Consider the following 25,902-nt stretch of genomic DNA (forward strand, 5'->3'; position numbering starts at 1 on the left):
CTCCTCTTCCCCTGGCTCTATCTCCATCAGTCGGCCCCCTGGTGACGTCGGCTTTATCTCCACCATGGCTCTTCCCACCATTGACTCCACTGTGGGTCGCTATCCTGGATGGTCTCTGGTTCCCCACCTGGCTCCTCCCTCCATCTACCCCTCCCTGGCCTTATGGACTATGCCCCTTTCCCATTGCCTGCCTCTCGCTTGCCCCATGCCCGCCTCCTGAACCCCCACCCTCCCTCCTCTGTTGGACTGTTTGTTGGCGCAAGGATGCGCCTTTCCGAGAGGGGCAAAGTGTCACATGTATGATCTGTTTTGGTTTAGTTTTCTGTGTTTCCGTTCTCCTGCCTAGTTTGTTGCCATGGTTTTTGATTAATTAGCTGCACACCTGTTTCTGATTCTCCCTGATTACATTCATAGTATTTAAAGCAGGGCTATTCAATTGGTGGCCCGCCAGTCATCTTCATCTGGCCCGAGGAAGAGTACTCAGGTCGCACATATGCCTTGAATGGATTTTGCACTAATTAGTTTGTCCACAAGGTGGCAACACTGGCCCGGGCCAGCTGAAAAAGAAAAGGAAGAGGAAAGAGGAAAAGAAATCTACAGGAGACCGCAAAATCAATAGACGGCAGCGCTGTCAACCGCTTGTGTGAGGGAGTTATAAGATATCCACTACAATTCTAGTTTAAACGGTTTTAAAGACAGTGTTATCGGTCATAACTTCTGACGAGCGCCAAAACTGGATGAAGATTATTATCAACGGAAGTAGCCTATAGTTTGAAAGTATGCTCAGATATGTATCCGCATCATGATTTAAAGAGACAGCACTGCTTTTAAAGTGAAACCTGCTGCAATCTGTGATTGATGTAACGTTAAATCAAATCAAAGAATAAAAGAAAAAGGGATATCACTTGATTGCTCTGCTTGCTGATTAACTTTTGTAGCTTGAATAAAGATTAATCAATATAGCTTATGCAAAAGTTATATTTTTCAAGCCTATTAAATGTTTAAATTAATGGCTAAAATTGAGGGAAAAATTTGTTTAATAGAGACCTCAGTAACATTATTGGTATCAATGATACTGGTCTTCATTAATAATAGGCTAGTAAAAAGATGCTATTAAACACATTTAAAATATGCCATCTTTATGTTGTTTCTATGGTAATTTCGAGGATGATTATTTATTCATTTATGTATTTATTTTTATTTATTTTTGACTGACAGCCAGCACTAATTTGAACCTTTTATAGATGTTACTGTTTGTAATATTATTTAATTTTACTGCTGAATATTTACTGCAGAAAGAGATTGGGACGGCCCCCACCCCCTTCAAATTTTCAATGAGATAATCTGGCCCTCAAATGAAGCTAATTGAATAGCGCTGATTTAAAGCCTGTGTTCTCCTCTGTTCATTTGTCTGATATTGATTTGATTCGTTTGGTTGTGCTTGTTTTCTCCTGTGGATTATTAAAGAACTCTCTTGGATGATGCTCCTTTGTCGTGCGCCTTGTTTAGCACACCAACACATGACACTGGGTCTCACACTTATACATTGTAATTTAATTTGAATCTAATTTAACATTCTAATTTTGTCGGTTAACAAATAGGAAATGAACATCGTAATGTTTAAAGGGATAGTTCACCCAGAATTCTGTCATTAATTACTCACCCTCACATCATTCTAAACCCGTAATGGAAACACTGTCATTTCGCAATGGTTTTTTTTTAATCGACATTTATAAAATATCGCAAAAGTTTTGCGATATCTGTAATGGAAACCCAGCTTGTGATCTGATCAACGAAGATGCTTCTTAATAACACATGTAATCAGGGCCCTTGAGTAGAAGAGCAGGCAGCACATTCTAGACTTTGAAATGATTAATAATAGAGTAAAATAAAGTACAAAGCTGTTCCTGGGGGTGGTACCCTATGGTACAAAAGGAGTACATGTTTGCACCGTATTTTCCACTTAATGGTAAATATTATTACTTTAAAAGCACATATTAGTACTTTTGAAATGGTACCACCAGATGACAAGTATGACTCTGTCAATTCTATATAACATTTGAACAACTAATGCAGTACATAGCATGTTTTTAGTCTTACATAGCATGCTGTAGAAACATATATAAAAACAACTGTTTAGTGACTTCTATAAAGCAAAATAAGGGATTTTTATAAATCCAGCTTTGAACCAAGGTAAAGGTACATTTCACATTTTTAGAAGTGTGGTTAGCACCCGTTCTTGGATTATGAAATCCTGCTCTGGAGCAGAGTTAGCAGCATTTTGCGCTATTAGCCTTGTATTGTGGTGCCAAACGTGTACAGTGTGAAATACGTGGTATGAATGTTTCGCTAGATGCTCAGCAACCGTCAGCCAATCTCGTGCCTCATATCCACGTGCTTTGACCAGTCATGAAAGCACAGCACATTGTATAAACAGTCATTTCAGCGTTAATTAATTAAAAAAAAAAAAAAAATCATAAATTTGATCTTTCTGACATGACTTGAATGCACATTTGATAGGAAGTTTGGGCAAATCAAAGTACTTATTCTACAAGCATTTGATTGGACAAAAATCTGTGTAGTGCAGGATGAGTCATCAAAACATTAATTGGTTTTTGCAGTTTCTACAAAGAATGCATTTTAAATACATGTATTTGTTAAAATTTCAGTTAAACTCACTGCTAACTCACATGGACTAAAATCCAAAAATACCCAAGTAGGCTCCACGTTTTAGAGAGGTGATCAGACTTCGATGTGATCTCAGATTTTCAAACTTGAGGGAAACAGCACTGTATCTAAAATCCACTGACAACTGAATATCAGCGAAGCTAACTTCAAATTCATCTAACCAACAGAGTGCTGATTTGTCAGTCTGTTATAGTAGTTTCTTTAGCGTTTTACTTTCCGTGGGCTCCATTACTGTAAGAAAAATGTCAGACTTTTATTTTACAGTGTATGTACACAGTTGCTCAAAACATTCTGTTGTTGTCGACTTCACTAATGAGGCTCATTAAAGAGGTATTCCTCTGAGGAAAGAGAGCGAGAGAGATGGAGATGAGGGATGGAAACAGAGGGAGATGTTTGGACATGGCTTGACAGAACCCAAGAGAAATCACAGTCATTTACTATTGACCCAACAGATCTGCAGTCATGATAATCTCTCAGCCTGAGGAGAGCTAGGAAACGGATATTATATTACACTCAACTCTGTCACAGCTGTCTTTCGCTCGTTTAACACGTAAGATCATCTTCTGAAAATAAGGCTGATGCCATGAAGTTAATAACAGTTCATTAGCTCAAAGAATTGATTACTCTAAGTAATATTAATAATACACTACCAGTCAGAATTTTTTTTTTTTTGTGTGTGTTTTTGAAAGAAGTCTCTTATGCTGACCAAAGCAGCAACGTTTATTTGATCAATTAAATTATTCCTGCGTTCAAGAAATTTGTATGCCAACCTTCAATGATCATAATATGCAGAACAGCCAGATTTAATATTTAATATACATGCACTGGGATTTTGGGCCAATGATATTTTCTGGCTGGCTATTCAGAGTCGGACCAACAGATGCTGAGTGATCAACAAAAACACTCATTGGATAAATCAGTCAGTAATTGGATTGTTTATTCACCATCATATCATTACAAATCCAGTTTGATTGTTGATGACATGCAGATATATCAACAATAATATTGAGAATATGATCTGAATATGTATTTCCATGAAAGAAGCAAAGAGACAGACAGATGTACACATGCACACATCTCTGCAGTAGTGTCAGGTGGGTTATTTAATGATTGCCTCATCCCCTCAAGCACTAAATAAATGATGAGAACACTGTGTTAAAATTCTGCTCATATTCCTCCTAGCTTTCTCTCTTTCTGTTTCGTCTGTTGCACAGACAGGTGCTGCAACTTCACAATCTCGCCACAGAATTTTAACCTTACAAAAGACACTGGGCACTGCCTTGTGTTTTAAATGAATATACAGCATGAATACATGGAAAAACAACATTAAAATTTTTGTTTGTATGTAAGAAACAATCATTAAGCCATTTTCATCTTCAAACTGCTAAACACATATGTTGATTTTGATTTGAGAGGACAACAGTGTTGTTGTAAATTATGGATCTATATTTTGGCCAGAAGTGGTGGTTTAAAGTTAAAACCTCTTTAATGATGGATTTGTTTGATCGATCAAACACACGGCTTTTCACTCTTCAAGACATTAACTGATGGACTGGAGTGGTGTGGATTATTGTGGTGTTTTTATCAGCTGTTTGGACTCTCATTCTGACGGCACCCATTCACTGCAGAGGATCCATTGGTGAACAAGTGATGCAATGCAACATTTCTCCAAATCTGTTCTGATGAAGAAACAAGCTCATATACATCTTGGATGGCCTGAGGGTGAGTACATTTTCAGCAAATTTTCATTTTTGGATGAACTATTTTTATTAAAGGCGCAGCAGCTAGTGGAAGTAGTCATAAATAAAACAAATGTAATGCCTTCAACATTTTTACCCAAATTTTACTGGAATTTACAGCCAAAAACATTTATCATCAAACTAAAAACTGCATTTCCATCTGGCTGTGAGAAAAATGTGCACTTGATATCTCAGTTCACATTTCCCAATGTGTCTGTGTGTTGATAAATATCACAGTGATGAATCATCCAGCTGTGGGATATGATTATTTCGCTGACAACTGATTGGCTGCAGAAAGGAGTGGGTGTGGCCTACTTACTTAAGATAGTCTATTAAGCACTGGATTACATTACTGCTCATTAGCAGCTGACTGACAGCTCACAAAGACTAAATGGACAAGACCTCTCGTCTCTCATGAATTATGGAGCACGTAAACTACATATAGGGTCAGTTCTATCTCAGACAGCTCTGCTGAAAGAATTTCATTCTAATATAGCTTATCGTTCCAGGAAATGTTTCACTTTAGCAGAGTTATAACTGACTGCTGCTGCTGCTTATCAGTGAAGAGATTTTAAATAGAATGTCTTGCAGCTGGAGGAAGGGTTATCATGAATTCAGAAAGCAGACTGTTTTGCATCTCTTTAGGGCACGTCATTATACACTACCCGTTTGGACACAGGTCAGAGCTGCATATTTAAAGTATCATTTAAAGTACATTGCCAAACAATCTAAAAATGCTGCATTATGGTTATCAAATACTTACACTTGCCTATAAACTACGTGAAGTCACTGTTTTCACAGATTCGCATTTTTGTCGTTTACATGGAGGCGATAATATCATTTTTAAAAATGTGTGTTTTGAAGCCTGTTTTTGAAAGTTTGCATTTCCAGGCTCCCAGAATGCTGCTGTCATGTAAATGAATCGACAAAACATGGAAAAAAATTAATATTTCATTACTTTTTATGCACAATTTAATTTAGTTCATTCAATATGAATCTGTTTAGTTGGGTCAACACCCAACTAGTTGGTTTAAGTCAATAAATTTAATGAAGTATGTTCAACTTTATTACGTTTGTCAAAATACATCTTCTTGAGTGGGATCAAATAATAATAATAATAAAAAAATTATTATCCTCTAAAAAGTGGATAATAAAAGCGGGTGATTTACTAACAATGTACAAATTAAAGAGCACAGACGCAACATCTCATTTACATATCGGCCAACGCAATAAAGCAAGCGCAGTGCAAATTAGCGTAGTCGCAAATAAAGAATAAAGAAAAGAACCAGAGGCCAAAAAATGAAGGGTTGCATGAAGTCTTGATAGAGCTGGTATTGCGTGACTCTTAGATGAGGGTTCCAAGTCGTCTTTTATTTCCTGAAGCAAAATAAAAAATAACATGGCTTGGCAAACGATATGTTAGGATAATGTAATCCTCGAGGCGAGTACCAAAACCAACTTGTAGCCAATCAGCAGTAAGGGGCGTGTCTACTCATGATGGGGAGGAGAGAGCGCTCAGTGCACAGGATGGACATTAGCTGAACTGATAACAGATAAAAAACAAAAGAGGAAAATGTCTGCAGAACAAAAGAAGGCTTGCGATAAGGCAGTGAGTGGTTCCCAATCCCAGTCCTCGCACCTCCCTGCCCCTGCTCTGCATGTCTCTCTTTTTTAACACACCTGATTCAGATAACCAGCTCTTTAGAAGTGAGCTATATGCATGTACTGTGTTCCGATTGACATGCTCCCTACACAGTGTTCTTTGGTCCCTACTCCCTGAGCAGGGTAAATCCATTGAAATTTACTTCACATCGGAACATTCGATCGTGGATTTGCGCTGCGCAGAATCTTCACACACAGATGAAACTTACTAGTTATGTGTGACATAATATACCTATACCTATAAATTCATGTCTTGCTCACTTTAATGCCCTTTGAATGGAAAATATACACTCGTTTCGAACTGAAATCCTGGAGGAATATCCGGTGATGTCCACTTTGCAGGGCACTTACAATCGAATAGAACAAACATTGTACGAGACCCTTTTGGGGTAGGGGCGTGTTTGTTTTGGTGATTTCAAATATCAACATTGGCTACCAGAAATCACTTACCCTACCTTTAAGACATGCTTTATTTGGCCGTTAAATAATGGGGTAAATGCCAGTAATTTGACGAGCGCAAATATTAGTAAAATGTGTTGCGTGATTCATTTGAATACTCTCCAATAAATTTTGCCTTTGAAAGGGAAACTCCTATAAATGCATATTCAGTAAGGTCAGGCACAAAAATAACTGTGTCCATGCCTTTTCAGCGCTAATTCTTCACTGCGTGTCTTCAGTAAAACCTGATAGTACTATTTTAACGCCAAAAGATGATTTGTGCTGGCACAAGCTGTTAGTAAAACTGGCCCTTAATCCCTACATTTAAAAATTTTCCTAATGCAAGTCCCTTGCGAAACATGATGGAAACTACAGATCCACTGCCCAGTTAGTTATGTCCACAAAAATGACTCATGCAAAAATTTGGGAAATTTCAATGTTAAGTATATTAAGTGTGCACAACAAGATTGACATTGGTACAAAATATCACTTTAGCTCATTTGAACAAGAGGCAAAAAATTTGCATATATATATATACAGATCCCCAAAGAACCATTTTAAGTGAACAATTCTTAATCCTTTTTTCAATCAATCGAAAGGTTCCACGGATGTTACAGGTTCTTTGTTACCATCAGTGCCAGTAAACAACCTTAATTTTTAACTTGCAGCAGAATGGCCCATATTGCTAAACACATGTATTTCCATGATATCTCCCAAAAAGAGGGTAAATTCATCAATTTCATGTGCTGTTATATTTGGTCTGTGTGTCTATCTGTGGTTCCCTCAGGACAGATTGAAGAGTATGAGCGCTCACACACAATCTGCCCAGCTCATAATCCTGTTACAACCCAACACCAAACCACATTAGTGTGTGTGTGTGTGTGTGTGTGTGTGTGATCTCTCGTATTTCTCTTAATTTTCTCCAAATTGTGAGTGTTTCCTCTATATGCTGTAACCTATATTATACATTTTAACCTCTATGAAGTATTGAGTTATAGTCTAAGGACAGGTTGGTGACAATGTAATGTTATTATTTGTTAATACAAAGAGGAACTACAATTACTAATGTTGCATTGTGGTGGTCATCTCTAATTAATTTGACTTGAAATGTTGCTATTTATCTGGTTTAACTAATGGCATGTAAATTTGAGAGATGTTTTGTCCAGTGTCTCAGGAATCAGTGTTATGTCCATAAACAAGCAGTTCAAGTTTCCCTGCCTTGCCAAAACCCTACACACCCCTTGCCCTCCCTACACACACACACACACACACACACACACACACTAATTACATTACAGCTCTTGGCTGTTTCTCAGCTTTCATCACGGTCTCACACCTGTTACCTAGTTTATCTTCTGCGTCTCATCCATGTCTACTCACTCTCATTTTCCTTCTGCTTTCTTTCAGATGGTCTTTGTTTCAATTAGCATAAAATAAATAGTCCTTGTGAATTACATGATGACACCAGCACATCTGAACACAGCCCCAGACATTAGGTGTGGATCTTTGATGCTTTGATCCATACAGAAGATAAATGATTCATATTTCAAAAGATCTCAGACCTGAATCATGCACAATAGAAATGAATCCATGACCTTATGAATATCACATCTATCCATTAGTACACAGGCATTTTAAAAATGCATTATGTAGCAGAAGGGATGAGAGAGAGAGAGAGAGAGAGAGAGAGAGGGTGACTGAAGGTGAGGTTTAGGGTTGGACTTTCATGCTTACTTTTTTCTAATAAATCATACATTTCGTACAAAGTGAGAATACGTTTTGGTATGAGGTTTCATAGAAAATCTCCACCCGGTTAAATAATTTCTCAATCACAACAATGTACTTTGAAACTGAATTTTAAAATTTATAACCTGTCCATAGAGAAAAATTGTGACGTGGAATGATTGACTTTTCAGAATCTTTTTTTGTATTTAATTTTTATTATATTATTTTACAATATATTAATTTCATTATTTAACGGTATTGGCACCTTTTTTTTAGCAAAAAATATCTATAGTAATTTCAGAAAATTTCAGTGTTCAGTTTGACTATTTTCTGTTGTTTAAAAACATTTTGTCCTGCAGATAAAGCTGTCTGAATTCACTTCAGTTGAAATGGGACATTAATAACCTGCTTTTAACAACAGAGAGTGACAGAGAGGCATAGACAGGACATAATCTAAAGCAGAGAAACAGAACAAAACAGAGCGGAGAGAAAGAGTGCAAGGGAAGAGAAAATGTGAGTGTGTGTGTGTGTGTGTGTGTGTGTGTGTGTGTGTGTGTGTGTGTGTGTGTGTGTGAAGTGTGTGTGTGTGTGTGTACAAGAGGGGCTGGAGAATGTAGATTTTAAACTATTCCTCCAGTCAGCGCGAGCCCTAGTGTGTGTGTGTGGCTTCACAGGGCGTTAATGTCTTTGTGTGCCTCTCTCTCTCTCTCTCTCTCTCTCTCTCTCTCTCTGCGCTGCAGTGGGGGAGTTTATTCAGCAGCTCACACAAGGGGACGAGACGGCAGCAACCTCCCCTCACCTGCCTGCTCGCCCCTCTCCCATCCTCTCCTCCATCACAGCGACACTGCTCTGAACAGGATCAGAAATTCATCCCAAAGCTGGAGGAACTGATCCAGATTGGTGGCTTTTTTCCATAAACACTGCTTAAGGATTTTTCGGGAAAAGAAACATGCCAGTATGGATTACTCAAATCCTGGCCAAACAAAAGGACTCAGCACTCTTGGGAGGAAGAAGAGAGAGAAAGAGGGATGACACGCCTCTCCCTCATACCTGACTTTCTTTCTTTGAGAGTCTGCAGCTCTTTTTCTTTTCTCATGTCCCACGGCTTTGACACACTTGTGGCGACTGTAGGGTGTGTTGATGTAGGATGCTGTCTAGTTGAGGAATACTTTTGAGACCGTTGCATTATTTGTTTTCTGAAATCTTTCACTCTAAATCTTGCACAAACTCTCTGAGGTTGTTTCAGGTGAAATACAGCAATCTTCTGTGTTTACGTGAGTGTGTGTGGTATACAAGGGCGACGCCTGTTAGCGTCTCAGAGCGCGCTCAGTCTGTCTGGCACGTTACTGCAGCATGAATGGCTAGCCTGCAATCTCAAACAGCAGGGTGTGTGAAACAACACCAGCCCTTTGACAGTTTAATGAGGTTAAAGCTGTCCGCCGTCTTGAAGCGTGTTCATGTCAGAAACTGGTTGGTTTGAGAGCTAACATTTGGACAAATAGTTCTGTTAAAACAAATAGTAGTTTAATAATGAGTAGTGCTTAAGTCGAAGCTTTTTTGGTGATAGAGTTTTGGAATTTTCCTCAGAAACTAAGCAAGAAGTGATGAGAAAGTGTGAAGTAGACAGAAGGAGGAAAGAAAAAGCTAAGTACAACTATCTACACACTGTTTCTTTTGTAAAGACTGCTGCCTCAGATTTGAACCCGCAACTGGATGAAGATTTATATGCACCTTCGGACAGCTCAGCTTTCTAACAAAGTGTGCTTGCAGAACCACAAAGCGTTTGTTAAACCGCATGTCTGATAATTACATTTTGCAACCCACTGAGCTCCAAAGACACCCAACTGGTATGTTATTAAGAAAGATATTGATTTCTATGTGACAGAGCGCCAATGATCACTATTAAGGGCTTGTGTTATTAGAATTTTCCTTCATTGATCTAAATTTTAGCTGTTGAGGAATTGGGTTAATAATAACCGTGATGCACAGAGCTTTATTACAAAATAAATATAAATGCATAATAGTTGTTCTTTTTAGAAACAAAAGTTCAATGTATATGAATCTGCTCCTTCGAATGCATCCTGTTTAGTCGGATCTGGCGGCATTTGGTGTCCTGAGTGAGTGTAAAGTGTCACAGATAGGCGGCCAGTTGAGTGAAGGATGTTTGCTGTTGTTCGCACCTAAGCAGAAGCGTTTAACGTGTATGTAGGAGTGCGTGGGATTGAATTTTCCTCAAGCGTACTGACTCTTTCACCTCATGCTTTCATGTGCAACCAGTTTTTACCAATTCATCCAGCGTGAAACACGCATGTTTATCCGACTGAATGCGATGTGTGCTACACAGTTGAGAGTCTTCGAGAGATGAGAGACTGACAAGAAACACCTACGTGAATATAGAAACTCAAGCAGAAGTTCAAAGCGAAAAGCTACCAGTGAAAGCGGAACAGGTGGAAAAGCACAAAGCCAAAGTGAGGTACTTAAACTTGTTCTGTATGGATATGTGAAGGCGTTAAGCAGTCAAACTCTTCTTCGGTATCCACAGCAGTTGATCGAATCTGAGAGAGAATCATGGATCTCACTGTGAAGAGGAAATCTGTGGACAAAAATCAGTAGCTAGAGTCAAAAATTTCATCCATAGTTCAGTTCGAAATGAAAACACCTGGCGTTAATGAGGGCTTCTGCAGGAAATAGTTGGGTTTTGATAAAATACACTCTTTTGACCAGTTGTTTTTTATTTTCCATCAAGAACCTTGGCAGATAAGAATTTGGAATTGAACTGGCATATCTTGGATGCAAAAACCTGAAACAAAGCCACAGATTTCACCAAATACTGTGAGGCAAAACTCATTTTTGTTCTTGGAACGCTCCTCTTTGTTGGTCTCTCTTGACCAAACATTCAATCTCTCCAATTATCCTTCCATCGCTTTGGAATAAAACATTGAACGTCGCGCAACCATGTACATGCAGCATTTACTGATTTAGGAGTAATTTGGATGTAGTCCCAGAAAAGCGCTGGTGGAAGTGGCCTTGATAAAAGCATGAGAGCAAGCACAGGAGCGTAATTTCATGCTGAATTCCCTGAATTAAGCACATCAATGGGGACAAGAACAGAAGAAGTGCTGTACTACAACATTTCAATTCAAGCACAACTGGACTTTTTTACATACTGGAATTCATTTGTTTTCACGCTCCACAATAGACTTGATATATGACAGTTTGGACTGTTTTTTAGTTAGGTAGGATGAAATGGACTGTTTGAAAAGTGGAAAAACTGCCATTTTTTAAAGCCATGAGAAAGACTTGTGCATGTGTCTATGAACCAGAAATGCTTTGAACTCAGCAGTTCTCCTATTGTGAGCCCGAGTACGTTCGTTAAACTCGTTGGATTGCGAAAGCTAACCGAACTGTCTGTGGGGATCTGGGATATGCTGCTTGGCTAAAGTAGCACAGCAGTTGCTCTGAGTAGGTGATCTGAGCGGGTTCGTGGCCTGAAGGTGTGCGGGGTCAGACGTCAGAATGGGGTGTAACATGTGTGTGGTGCAGAAGCCTGAGGAGCAGTACAGGGTCATGTTCCAGGTAAGAATCAAACCCAAAGCTGTTTCCTATCTGTCCATAATCCTACTGACTGAGGGGTATAAACTTGCTCTGAATGGCCTGATACACACATCAACACATATTTTTTCTCCTTCCAATTTTCCTTGATCATATATAGTTTTTTCGATCTTAGTTTATTGCTAATACATGGGGATCTAACGCTATGCTCACACTGCTGGCGAATGGGGCCCAAATTTCTTTGATCTGTTTTTCTCATGACAGTGAACAGCATAAACCACATGGAATAGGATCTTTTCAATTCTGATTTGTGCCACTTCCATATATGGTACTAAATCTGATACAGGTCAGATGATTTCCAATGCGACCACAGTCTGAACAGTCATATTGGAATTCATGCGAATTCATGTCACTCTAGATCAACATTCGTCACGATTCTGCGCTCATGAGTCACTTCGAAGTTTTTACATAAGTTCTATCATGACAATTCTCAGAAGATTTTAACATGGTAATGGATATGAAAACGACTATGTTTACATGCGCACGAATAATGTGATTATTTCCAATAATCAGAGTAAGGACTTAATCGCATTAGGATGTTTACATGTCAAAAGCAAAGCTCTTCACTCCCATTTACATGCAGTTTCCGTTATTCTTATTATTCGCTAAGAATTGTGGTTAATTTTTTTACTGCCATTATTGACACCCCACTGCACAGCACAAATGATGGACTCAGAGCAGGTGTGTCTCGTGTGCGTGTCTCGTCATTCATATATATCACAAGCACATGCGCACTTTGGTCAGAGTGGCAATACTGCAATTAAGGTGTTTACATGCCTGTATATTTCGATTAAAATCGGCATACGCCACCTATGTTAATACAATTATGCTTGCTGCGAATATGAGCTTAATCTGATTATTTAGATGTAAGTATTCCGTTTACATGAGGTAAAATTTAATCGCAACATTGTCAAAATCTCATTATAATCAAATTAAGAGGGTGCATGTAAACGCATTGAATGTTATTGTATTTGGTCTTGGCCGATCAGATCTGCTAGGCTTCTGCTGAATTGCTGCTGCTGTTGGTTATTGTTGTAGTTGTAGATTATTGCTGTTGCTGCAAGCAATTACAGGAACTGGCTTCTGCCAATGCATACAACGATACAGTGCTGTGAGTATTTAAGACATACTGCTGCTGCACAAATAGCATAATAACCCGTGGCAGATCTATACAGTTGGAGCTGGGGAAGGTGGAGGGTTTCAGATGAACTCTGAAAGCGCGCTGCAAAATGCTCAAGTGGATGCTAACCAGAAAGGTAGTCATTGGAAGTGCAGTGATGTGTCAGAACTCAAGTATTACAATGACAACTTTATATACAAGCAAAACATGAGGACTTGTATTATAAAAGTTTCAAAACTCTGCTCTCTTCTGTCACATCCTTGTCTTTATTTTTCATATTGCCTGTGTTTAATTTCACTGGTTCTCCATGTTTACTTCCGTATGACAGCACTGTGTGCAAGTGTTGCCAAGTCCCTAGTGTTCCTGTGAAATTGGGATACTTTTTTCACTGTTGCTGTGGGTTGTTTTTTTGGGTTGAAGCAACCCCTCTAACGTGATATTAACCCCCGGGATGCTATTGGGCTTGTTTTGGGCTTGTTTTGAGAAGCATTTGGGTAGATTTTGTTGTAAAAACCTGGCAACCCTGTTCATATCATTCTTTTGTGCATGTTGGTTAGTGCAGAACCATGATCTGTTTACACTGGAAATCTGATATTAGCCACATTTAAACAAAAATGTGAACAGCTATACAAAAAATCAGATCTAAGCAAAAATCAAAATTGAGCAGGCTTGCAGTGTGAACGAAAGGCTCGCAGTGTGAACGTAGCCTAAATAAACCACCAACCCTTGACCTGGATTAGTAAACAAAATACAGAGACCCACAATGCAACATGCTAAAAAACAGAATAACTTAGCAACTACATAGCAATGCCCTGGCAACACCTACTCTCTTAACACACTTAAGTACACTTTTAGGTAAGACTTTAGAATACTGATCCTTTGTTAATGAATAACTACACAGGAACAAGTCACTAATGCACTATTAACATTGTAGTAACTACGATTACCTAACAAGAAACTATGATTAGTGATTTAGTAAGTAATAGCACTCAGTTGAAACTGGTAGTTCACTATTAGCTAATCAATAACTACTATTTGTTTTTATATATCCTGAAGAACTACTAAGAACTACTGTATACAGTGTCATAATTAATGTGAATTCTACATAATGTATAATTAATTCTAAAATGAATATGATGGTAACCCACTAGTAATGACTCAAGAATGATCAAATTCTTTTAAAGGAACTACTAAGTACTAGGATCAGTATTCTAAAGTGAAAAGCATCATAACTCCCTAATATTGACTGACGTGATTTAAAGCTTTTGAGATATATGTAAGGTTTTAGATAGTAATGACTCAAGTGTTACTACATCCTTCTGAAGAAACTACTAATTATTTAGATCAGTATTCTAAAGTGAAGATCACGGTAACTCACTAGTAATGATTTAAGTGTTACCAAATCTAGTAAAATTAATTACTAACCAAAACCTTAGAAAAACCTTAAAAGTTTACAATGACTTCAGTAATTACTAGGGAGTTATCACGATCTTCACTTTAGAATACTGATTAAAACAAACTAGTAATTCCTTTAAAATGATATAGTAACACCTGAATAATTACTATCCAATGCTTTACAACACTCTCAAAAGCTTACAGTGATTTCAGTTGTTACTAAGGAGTTATCATGATCTTCACTTTAGAATACTGATCCAAATAATTAGTAATTCCTTCTGAAGAATTTGGTAATACTTCAGTCATTACTAGTGGGTTACCATGACATTTACTTTAGAATTAATTATTCATTATGTATTATTCATATTAATTATGAACCTGTATACAGTAGTTCTTAGGGAGGTATGAAAAAATAATAGTTAGGCTACTGATTAGCTAATAGTGAACTACCACATTCGACTACAATATTACTTACTAATTAATTAATCAGAGTTTCTTGTTAGTTACTAATAGTTACCAGAGTGCTAATATTGCATTAATCATGTGTTCTTGTGTAGTTATTCATTAATGATGGAACAGTATTCTAAAGTGTTACCCACTTTTAAAAAGAGCATGTTGTTATGATGTCAAACTAAAAGTTACATTAAGGTACATTAAGGCACAGGCAGATCAGTGTCTAATCAGCGATAATATGAGAGTCGCCATTGGTGGAGGATTGAATGCAACGCTGTCAGATTACCTCATCTCTGTCACTGGTGAGAAAACATTACAGTAAAAAGCGCATAATATTACAATAATACCACCTTTCATTCTCACTGGAACGCGCTGATGACGTATCATGATTGCACAAACAGGCTGCGCAGAGGTATGCTAATACATATTTTGACAGGCAGAACGGCCCATCATAATTGGTCAAACATTTTATGCTCCTACACCTTCCATAGAATATATAAATACATATAAATAAATTTAGACCACTTAACTTGCTATTGGGATGTGAAGAGACTTTCAACCAGCATAACAAAAAATGTTTTTGAACCAGATCACCTACCCAATTAAGTGTCTAAAAACATTACATTCAGTTCATACTTCAGAATATTCTTTTGAAGCATATTATTTTTATGTAATGAGTACTCTTTTTGAAACTACTGTATGGTAAAGTCAGTCGAGCCAGTCGATTTAGTCAGTCAGACTTTAAACACATTTAAGATTTTCTATGGTAAACCTGCAAATTCATGTGAATTACTTATAAAGGCTGCGCAACATGTACGTCTTTGCTTAATTATTATATGTATATTTACTTCAGTAACTTTAAGCAAGGCCCCCCTCCCGGTTTCATTGCAAGCAACGCCCGCTATGAACGGCCTTTAGTGTGATATTTGCAGTCTCTCATAATCATGTCCCCACAGGTTTTTTATTCTCTGTCTGTGTCTGTGTTTTTTTTTTTTTCTGTTTGTTTGTTTGTCTTATTTTAATGAGATTTAATGAGCTTTATTAGCCTGGCTTCCTACAAGTATCAAAACATCCAAGCCAATCAAATCATTTCCTTTGCAGATAACTTCATGGAAGTATTACATATTTCTCTGCGGCTTTGACTTACAACTCTTTTGGGCGGTTAAATATTTTATTTGGGTAATAAAAATTACACAACAAAGACTAGCAATGAACTTTTGAATCATAGCTGTGTCAGAAGACTTTGAGGAAAGCCATTGCTACAGTATGTGCTTTTCTGACTGCAATTCATTAGCATTTTTATAAATTATTATGTTTGGGAGTACTTTTAAATGAAAACTGTATTGTTACATCCAGAGAATTATGTTAAATTTATGTGCTAGGTGACAACTTGCATGTATCATCGATAGAAAATCTTGTCGATAAGAGACCACCAATACCAGTAAAGCCAATTATCAGAGCAGCCCAACCTTTAGCGCTAACAAGCTGCACAGAGAAAGAGAGAGAGAGAAGTGAACAACCATCTAATTACCAACATCATAATTATTTAAGCGCACGTAAGATTATTGAATGATACCATAGGAGAACAAATATCCAGTGTGGTATTTACAGAGAGCTACGCGCTGTTTTCATATAACATGGTTATATATAAAAAGAAAGCGAGCATCTAAATCTCCACATGAAAAACTGCTTTTTCAAAGGCACAAAATAATATATAAAAATGATAATTATGTGTGTAATTTAATAAAAATAATAAAAAAAACTTTTATACCAGCAAGCGCAACTAAGCTATGTATATATAGGGAAATAAATCATCATATCTGATGCTGCTATTGTTGTGGCTGTTTGGAGCAATATGTTGTCTGCAGTACTCAAACCATTTTTCCTAGGAAATTGGCAAAAAAGTCTAAATCCATAATGGACCTGCATCCGGCAGAGAAATGAGAAAATTAGCTGTAGTTATGCCATTCGACAAAGGTCAAAATAAATGAAGAAGAGTTGTGAAAAATACAACACCATAATAACGTGCATTCTTCTCAGAGGTCAGCTGAGTTAAGAAAAGCAGTAGGTAATTTGCTTAGAATTTTTTTTCAGAGGTTCTGTGAGAAAAACACTGTCATGTTCAATTCAGCCGAGATTGAAATCACAAATTGCATTTGTGAAGGACAAATTTACCTGACCTTCATTGGGGAAACTAGTCCCGTCTGAATAGTGCTTTTCTCCCTAATCACATTCAATACAGACTGCAAATTTACATGAGCAAAAAAAAAGAAAAAAAGACATCTTTGCTGGTGGCAAGTGACCGATTTTAATGTCCACATAAAATCAAAATTGACCCTACTTACTTGCGTACTTGTGCACATTACTAGTCTTGTGGTAAAAAACCTCATACCTACAAATTAATCCACAGAAAAAAACTAACTTTTACTATTATGTTCTTGCATTAAATAAATAAATGTTAGGTACAATATACTTAGTGTGTTCATGTTATATTGCAAAACACGTTTGCTGCTATTGAGGTGGTATACGGGTAAGGTTAGGGCCAGGTTAGGTGGTATGGCAAGGTTTAAGGAGGGGTAGTGGTAGGGTCAACAGTGAAATTATAGATATAATTACATAAATGTATTACAAAATTAAAAACATGTACACAATAAGTATATTATATCAAATGAGTAGTTTAAATGTTAGTGCATGGTAGTTAAATACCTAGTGGAACCTAAAATGGTCTTCTAAATCTGAAAATTTGCTTCCTCTCTTCAAGGACGTTACTTGTGTGATGACATCAGTCATTAAAATTACTCTGTATCTCTCGCAAATACATGTATTTAATACATATCGGGCCAGATTTACTAAACAGGGCAAATTAGCGCGAGAGTGCAATTCCAAAACAGCGCCGATGGGCTTGGAAATTTCTGCGGGTGATTTAGTGAACAACGACCCATTTCCAACATCGCATTTCCACAATGACCAACGCACAAGCACAGCGCAAATTAGTGTAAGGATATGTCCGTATTCGGATAATGTGTTCTTCTGGCATTCCAAATAAATTAAAGGTGCTGTATGTAGGATTGAACTAGGTATTGCAGTCCAAATTCTAAATATTGGAGAGGGTTTTTTTCACCAGGTCGCTCCTCCTCAGACTTGATGCACACGTAGGTTGCCAGATTAACGACACCAACAGGAACAGGCGCACATGACGATGAATGACATGAAATACGCTGTGTTTTCCACCAACTGGCAACCTAGGGTGTCGAAATACAATTGGGTAAACTGGTAGTGGGTGGGTTTCACAAACCAAAACAGAGACCGACATTCCGGCCCGGAACGCACATTTTCAAAGGAGAATAACTGACTGTAGCATGTTAACTTAGCATGTTTCTTAAATATCTGCAAACATATTATGATATTTTTATGCTTTAGTAGAGTCAAAAACTTACAGCATCTTTAATACGTGTGGAAAAAAACCTCTCCCTTCTACCACACACTCTCTTTTTTTCTGCGGTGGCTCCTCCTAGCTACAATAATTGCAGCCATTTCATTTGCAGCGTTAAATAATGGCGCAAATACCAGTAATTTGACGAGCGCAAACATCAGTAAATCTCGTTGCGTGATTCATTTAAATACTCTCCTCCCATACATTTTGTGTCTGAAACTCCTACAAATGCATATTCAATAAGGTCAGACTCAAAAATAACTGTGTCCACGCCTTTTCAGTGCTAATTCTTCACTGTGGGTCTTTGGCGCAAACTGTTAGTAAATCCGGTCCATTGTGGCGTATATTTGAGTGAAATGTATTGTTGTAAATAATAATTTAAAAACTGTAGAGTGGGGACAAGAGAGAAGTTAACATTTTGATGAATAAAAGAAAAAGAAATGTATACATGATGAACTGTTCACAATAAGATTTTTAGAAAATAGACACTAAAAAGTGAAGCAAATAATACATATTCCAGGTCACTTACTATTCAGGCTTCTGCTTAAACCAGTGACCCCCTAAAAGCAGAACGAGTGTGTGTGGCATGAGGATGATGACAGGATAGGAAGAATGAGAGGAATACATTACAGCAAAGAGCTGTTTGGACTGCATTACTGCTGGAATCGGATGGAGAGAGGAGTGATACAAAGGTGAGCTGTAGGATAGAGAGATGAAGGATGGATAGACAGCTTTTTTTCTTTGGCTGTTTGCCCTTATATGACGACAGTAATTGATTTCTACGCATCACAGAGCAGGACTGAATGAGTGGACCTTAGTGGTTCCTCAGGACCAACAGAGTTTAATCTTAGTTTCATCTCACTTCAATTTCCAGATCTATCATTTGTTTCGACTTATTACTTGTCAAAGAAATGAAACATGATCTAATGTCAACTCTCAGTGTCTCCACAACTTACAAGACTGAGCCAAATGCACTGATTGAAAAGATATAACTGCATGACAGACTGATTAGATGTTCAGTTAATTAATGAAATATCAGTGCTTGCAAGTTTGCAAAAAAAAAAAATAGTTGTGACACTTTAAGGCAGCAGTATGTATAAACAGATGCAAGAAAAATAAAAAGTATCTATATTTCTGCTTATAGATAGATTATGAATAGTGTTAATGTTAAGTGTTAGTGTGCAAATGTTGAATTAAATGTAGAGCATCAATGTATGCACTATAACAAAATTTAACACACACAGATGATTCATATTCTCAGAAACCATCCAAGCAGTTCACAACAAAACATACTTTCCTAGTCTATTGCTGTGCTCAATGTCTTTGACAGTCTTTCCTGGGATCCACGTTGCTGACAGGCCCTGCTAATTAAGCTTAATTAGGAGATTTTATTCCCTTTAATCCATCCAATTACAGAAATTACAAGTTGTGCTGTGCATGTGAAGTGGAACAGTAACCATAATGATTTGATCCATCATGCCCTGTGCTCTTTTACCTCAACCAAGCTAATGTTAATTAAATCACTTACCCTTGTTTATTTTGTTTGGCCAATTTGTTTGCTTTTGTGGTCTGTTGTCTGGAGTATTAAACAAGCTTACCATGAATAAAGGGTTAGGCCTGGGGTTGGTCATTTCCCTCATATAATTACACTACCATTAATTAGGGACAGTGCGATTTTATATATGAAATACTTTAATTCAGCAAGGATTCATAAATTGCACAAAAGTCGGTAGAGAGATTTTATATTTCAGAATGCTATAAATGTGGTTCTTTTGGACAATATATTCCACAAAAATATATTGTTGTCAACATTGAGACAATAATAATCATCTCTTGAGCTGCAAATCAGCATATTAGAATGATTTCTGAAGACTCACAGGAATAAATCACATTTTACATTATAATAAAATAGAAAACAGTTATTTTAAATTGTAATCATATCTCATAATATTACAGTTTTTTACTGGATTTTTAAACAAATAACTGCAGCCTTGATGAGACTAATTTGAACAGTAATGCAATTACTTTTTTTAGGGTTAATTAGTTTTGAAGATAAAACATTGCTATTAATTTGACACATTTTGTAAATAAATGCACAATATGAATTTGGTGGATGATGCTGGTTTGTGAAGCTCTTTAATGTGCATGTGACTCAGTTTGCACACTAATATTACCCTGTGGTTAACTGAAGCTCATTGTACCAGTTTCTGCTGTCACTGGTGTGTGATGATTTCACAGCACAGTCATCTCATCTGAGGAATATGACAGCTCTTTGAGAAGGTGATAGCTAGAGACTAAAAGATTTAAGCCCAGCTACGCTTTTCCCATTTGTTTATTCTTGTTTCAGTATGATTTATTCCATTCTCAAAGACAACTATTTATTTATTCTTGATATTGCACAGGAGTTGAAGAAATATGAAAATTGTCATCATTTGCTCACCCTCATGTCATTCGAAACCCATGCGACTTCTTTACAGGAACACAATAGAAGTTTTTAGGAATGTTCACGGTGCCATTTTCAAGACATTTAGCCACCAAGGACAGTCAAGACCCCAAATAATAAAACAAACACATAATAAATAAAGCCATACAGGTTGCCTCAAATGGCTTGCATGCTGTACACTTAAGTTCAATTTATACTGTAGCTTTGACTGAGAAAAAGAGTAAACTTTCATTTATTTTTGTAAAAAAAAACAACAACAAAAAAACTTGTCATTATGTGTTTTACACCAATATGTGCAAAGTACAAAGTGCAAATATGATTTGAGAACTATGACAATTTTCGTCTCTTTCTCCGTTAGATCTGTCACATGGGGCTTCAGAAGACCTGGAATCTAGCACACGTCATTTGGAGCACACTTTTATTATGCTTTTATATGGCTTCTATGCGATTTTTGAGTCTTAAGAATCACTGATTTCCATATGCTTTTACTGTATGGAAAAGAGCAGCATGGACATTCTTAAAAACATCTTATTTTGTGTAAAAAAAAAAAAGATTTGAATGATATTAGTAAATGATGACAGAATATTAATTCCAGTTGAATTCTTTTTTTTTTTTAAGTGAGCAAAGAATTATGGACTATTTTTTTTTTACCATTTTTAAATCTAAAAACAAATTATATCTTAGTGTCATCTTACAAAAGATGACACTTGCTGTCTTTCCAATATATGCCACAAAGCCATTTCCACATTGCAGATATGATAACATGGAAATGAGCATCAGAGAAAAGATCCACACACAAAGCAGGAAAGTGTGTTTATCTGATGTGGGTGTTCAGTGCTTCTTCAATACACTGAGTCACATGTGTTTCTACTTTCCACTGGCAAAACCAACCGCAGAATAAACACCATCAATCTGCCCAGCACACTAGCGCTATCCAGCACCCCATCAATCATTCTGAGCACCCCTTCCTCTCTCTCTCTCTCTCTCTCTCTCTATCTGAGCTGCAGTGCAATGGGATGCTGTAACTATGGCAACCAGACTCATTAAGCAAGCAAAATGAGTCGTCTTACACTGGTTTTTGAATAGTTGCATTAGTATTAATGAACATATGGCACAGATAAGTGCTCGGAGTGATCAAAGGATCACTCTGCCTCCATCTAGCACACACACACAGCTCCACACCTCCACTCAGCCACACCCTTTCTTTCTGTCTGTCTCGTCATGCCAGACATATCCTCACAGCTCATCTTCTCTCTTACTAGACCTATTAAACGGGTTTTCTTTAAAGTTACATAAATTTTTTATTAGCAAGATGTTCACCTCTACTTAGTGGTGCTCGATGAAGTGTAGAGTAGCAGCAGAAAGCTACCCGTTAGCATTCCCATTCTTCTCAGGGGCAGTTGCTGAACCATTGTAGGCCCTTACAGAAATATCCCCTTTTAAATCTGCTGTCTTTACCCATCACTGGACAAAAACTACCTAATCTGTAAGTGCCATGTGAATAATGATTCTAGAGCCAGAGAAAATCTATACTATAATGAAACATTATGTTGTAAGAAAATCAATCAATCAAATTCTGAACAGCCTTTCAGGTGGCTAGAAAAATCTGTCTGCACTTGTACATTATATGGCTACTGTTGAGGAAATGTACTTTAAACACTGTATGCATACTCTAGAGTAAATGTAAAAAACAAAGTATACCTTAGTCTTTACAGTGTCAGCCTGGCAGCTGATAAAAGAACAAAATGACATAGGAAGGCAAATCAGAATATAGTCTCTTGATTTAGGCCACTAAGCTCCAAGCAAAAGCAGAGAAACATGCTAAAACACTCAGCAATTCTTAACACTGCATAGCAATCATCCACAACACCCAATCAATGTGGTGTGACTTCTGCACCACTCATATTTTCCTCAGAAAACGTAAAAGTCAACTTGGAGCTGTTTCATCCTTTTGCATAATTTAGGTATAAGGGATCTCCCAGACCTCTGAACACACACGCAGACTCGTGTGCAGACGGCACATTTGTAGCAGATCATATCACAGGCGCGTGTTAATGAGGGTTCAGCACTATGTGTGTCTAATTAATCCCAGTGGAATTAATCGTCAGGGGAGGGATCAAGATCTACTCAATATGGAAATGAGTGTCAACAGTGAGTTCATCCTTCACCTCATCAGTATGTGCACCAACAGGTGTATCAGACATGTGGGTATGTACAGGATAAATGAGAGGGTCAGAGGTCAAGTCAAAGGACTGGAATACACTGCAGTATATTCTATGTGCAATAAATTATGAACCTGCTCCAGATAATAGCCCTTCTCCAGAACAGAGAAACAAAAAAAAAATGCAATATTGTGGGTGAGCATGAATCTCAGTGTGAGTGAGTGAAGTGCTATATGGCCAAGTATGGAATTTGTGCTCTGCAATTATCTCAATTATCAAGATTATATTTGCTATTGCTATATTATAAGATTCATATTTGCTGCAAACAAGGTTAGGGTTAGGTTTCTGCAAGACTCCAAATAAACAGCCGCATGAGAATCTCAAGAGACTTCACACAATGAAGTTTATCATTTAGTCAGGCCCCTATATTTGTGTGAAACATATCAGTGACTGTTAAGATGGTTTCTACATTTGTATAGTGTTCCAAAGCTCATTTGGTTTTCAAACAAAGTAATGTTTTAGATATCAAAGAGAAAGAAATACTGAGAGATGCAGACTAAACAGCAGAGATGTTTAGACTCCCTCGTGTGCTGAGAGATTACAAAATGAGACACTGAATCTCCGTTCAAACAAAAGCTGATTGCACAAACAATGCTTGCTGCAAAATCATCTTTCGTACATAACTTTGTATTTCATTTGAATAAATCCATAGCAGCAGGCCCACAGTAGGAAAGGATTGCTCCGCTTCATGGCGTTTCAGCAGATATGTATTCCCTTGACAAACTGTCTGCGGGGTATGATATGAGTTCTGCATAGTTAATTTTTACATACAAAACAGCCACAGCTTTCAAGTACATGCTGCATGGGTAATAATAAAAAAGAGAGCTTTAATCATTAATCTCAAATAGTTTACCAGCTGCTTTCTACATTAGAATGGAAGTAAATAAAGAGACAGAAAGCATGCATGTATTTTTAATGTCCAGATATCTATAAACTGTCAGAATATGCAGATGATTTGGGACGAATTCTACAGAATGGAAATTAACCAATGCTCTAGTACTATCTCAGAGACAAAGAGAAATGTTACTGCAGTTACAGATTTAATAATTGAACAAAAGTCTTTAAAGGTGCATGTGAGAACGTACTGGTGCGCCCAGCTCTGAGTGGTTGTATCTAGAGAGCGTTTACTCTGAGCCGCTGTCAGACGGGAGTCCCAGGAGAGCGAGTGGGAGCATTAGTATGCTTCTCACCGCCTGCACACTCTCAGATGCTGTGTGTGCTCCACAAAACAGGTGTCAATATGCTATAGTAACACACACTAGGTACCATTAGATGCTAAATAAACCCTCTTAGAAACCCTCTGTCGCGCACAACACAGGTCTAATCCAAAAGACAGACCATTTCAGGTTGCTCAATATGGCAGCTGTAAGAAAGGAAGTTATGCCTTTCAACTTAAAAAAAAAAAAAAAGTTTCTCAGATCTCACATCTGAAGCATTTAAGTGATGCACATTAATTTTGTTACCCATATTAACTGGTTCTGTTAGTTTGCAGAGGATACTTTGAAAATGCACTATATGCCTATATATTAAGGGTGTTTTGAAATATGGGACCTCTGAAGGAGTAACACAAACACACTCTTTTCAGTAAATTTGCCTGAATTTAGATGATTTAAACAGTTTATGGCTGCATTTTTGGGGTTTTGCTTTCAGTTCAGTGTAGATTAATTACAATTTGAATGTAAATTTCATTTTAAATTTGAACGTATGATAAGAATTTGATCATTTATGGTTATTACTGAAGGAAACTTTTACTGATTCCAGTTTGTATGCGCATTACAGCTGGGCCAAATTAAGTTATTAAGCTATGAAAATATTCAGATTTTATTGAACTGTGTAAACCTGGCAAACCATCTTATATATAGCTTCCGCTGGGCATTACCAAGAGGGCTGCTGTCTGTTTTACGCAACAACAGCAATCTTTCCTTTTTTTTTGATAACGAAAATTTGATGAAAAATGAGCATCATAGTGATTGTTACACTATTTCAATTAAAACATAATGTTGATTAAAATATTATAAACACTGCATCCTATATCTTGAGACTAATCTTATATGTAATCTTACTGTAATATTGGAACTTGCACCTGCACAAAATAACAGCACAAGTGAACTTGAATTAATTTTGCACTATAAAAAACGCATAAAGAAATTCACAATATCATATTACAGTAGTGTACACATAAACATGTACGATGACTTTTTACATGTTGATACGTTTAAATGAATATGCAAATGTTTATTTTGCCAGTTCCCTTTAAGAAATATGCTATTTTTGTTTACTAAACTTTACCATTTTAAACTAAAATTAATGCATATGAAATACTAATAATACATTTAAATATTTTAAATTTTAATATATTCTTACCAATCTGTCTCCTTGCACCACTGTGCTCCTGGAGACACACGCCAGAGGCAATTTGCAGCCAAGACCATTTCTAAAAGCCATCTGAAAGCAGGATGGAACAAGATCATCTCATCATTATTACTCATCCCATTAACTACTTCAGCCTCAGTCTCCCCGCTATTTCACTCTGTTCTTAAGCACAGTGAGCTGCCTCAATAGCATTGGCTTCTGATGCAAAGGCTGTTTTATAAGCATCATAATTATACTTTGTTTTGGCCAAACAATAAGCACTATATATATTCATTGTGGAGAAGTTAATCCCAGACACTGCAACAAAAATCCAAGATGGCATACAAAGCAATAAAAATTTCATATGATATTTGTGCGTTCTGTGTATTTGAAAAATAAGTGCACTTAAATGTATTGAATGTGCAATTGTACTTCTACTCATAAAAGTATATTTAAAGAAAAAACTGTATACAGATAATATAATATTACTGAAATGTTAATGAAACGATCACTTAAGTGAACTTAGAGTATGCTTTCATGACTACATTTTTTTAAAATAAACAGCACTTTGTAGTAATGTCAAATTAAAAGTTTTATTTTAAACTACATTTTAAATCATT

The 25,902-nt window shown here is 37.0% G+C and overlaps 2 protein-coding genes across 2 annotated transcripts in view; both read left to right on the plus strand.

The window, feature by feature from the left end:
• The window catches only part of LOC306859737 (uncharacterized protein), a 708,874-nt gene that overhangs the window by 41,749 nt on the left and 641,223 nt on the right, over positions 1-25,902 (plus strand). The window lies entirely within an intron of this gene.
• Positions 11,769-25,902, plus strand: part of LOC306859588 (PDZ domain-containing protein 4-like) — a gene marked incomplete at both ends in the record, with an annotated part of 29,778 nt that continues 15,644 nt past the window's right edge. The window contains one exon of the mRNA XM_079400690.1: positions 11,769-11,828. Within this exon, the coding sequence (XP_079256816.1) occupies positions 11,769-11,828 (60 nt within the window). The remainder of the gene's footprint in view (positions 11,829-25,902) is intronic.

Source organism: Barbus barbus (genome assembly GCF_936440315.1).
Source record: "Barbus barbus genome assembly, chromosome: 40".
Taxonomy (NCBI): Eukaryota; Metazoa; Chordata; class Actinopteri; order Cypriniformes; family Cyprinidae; genus Barbus; species Barbus barbus.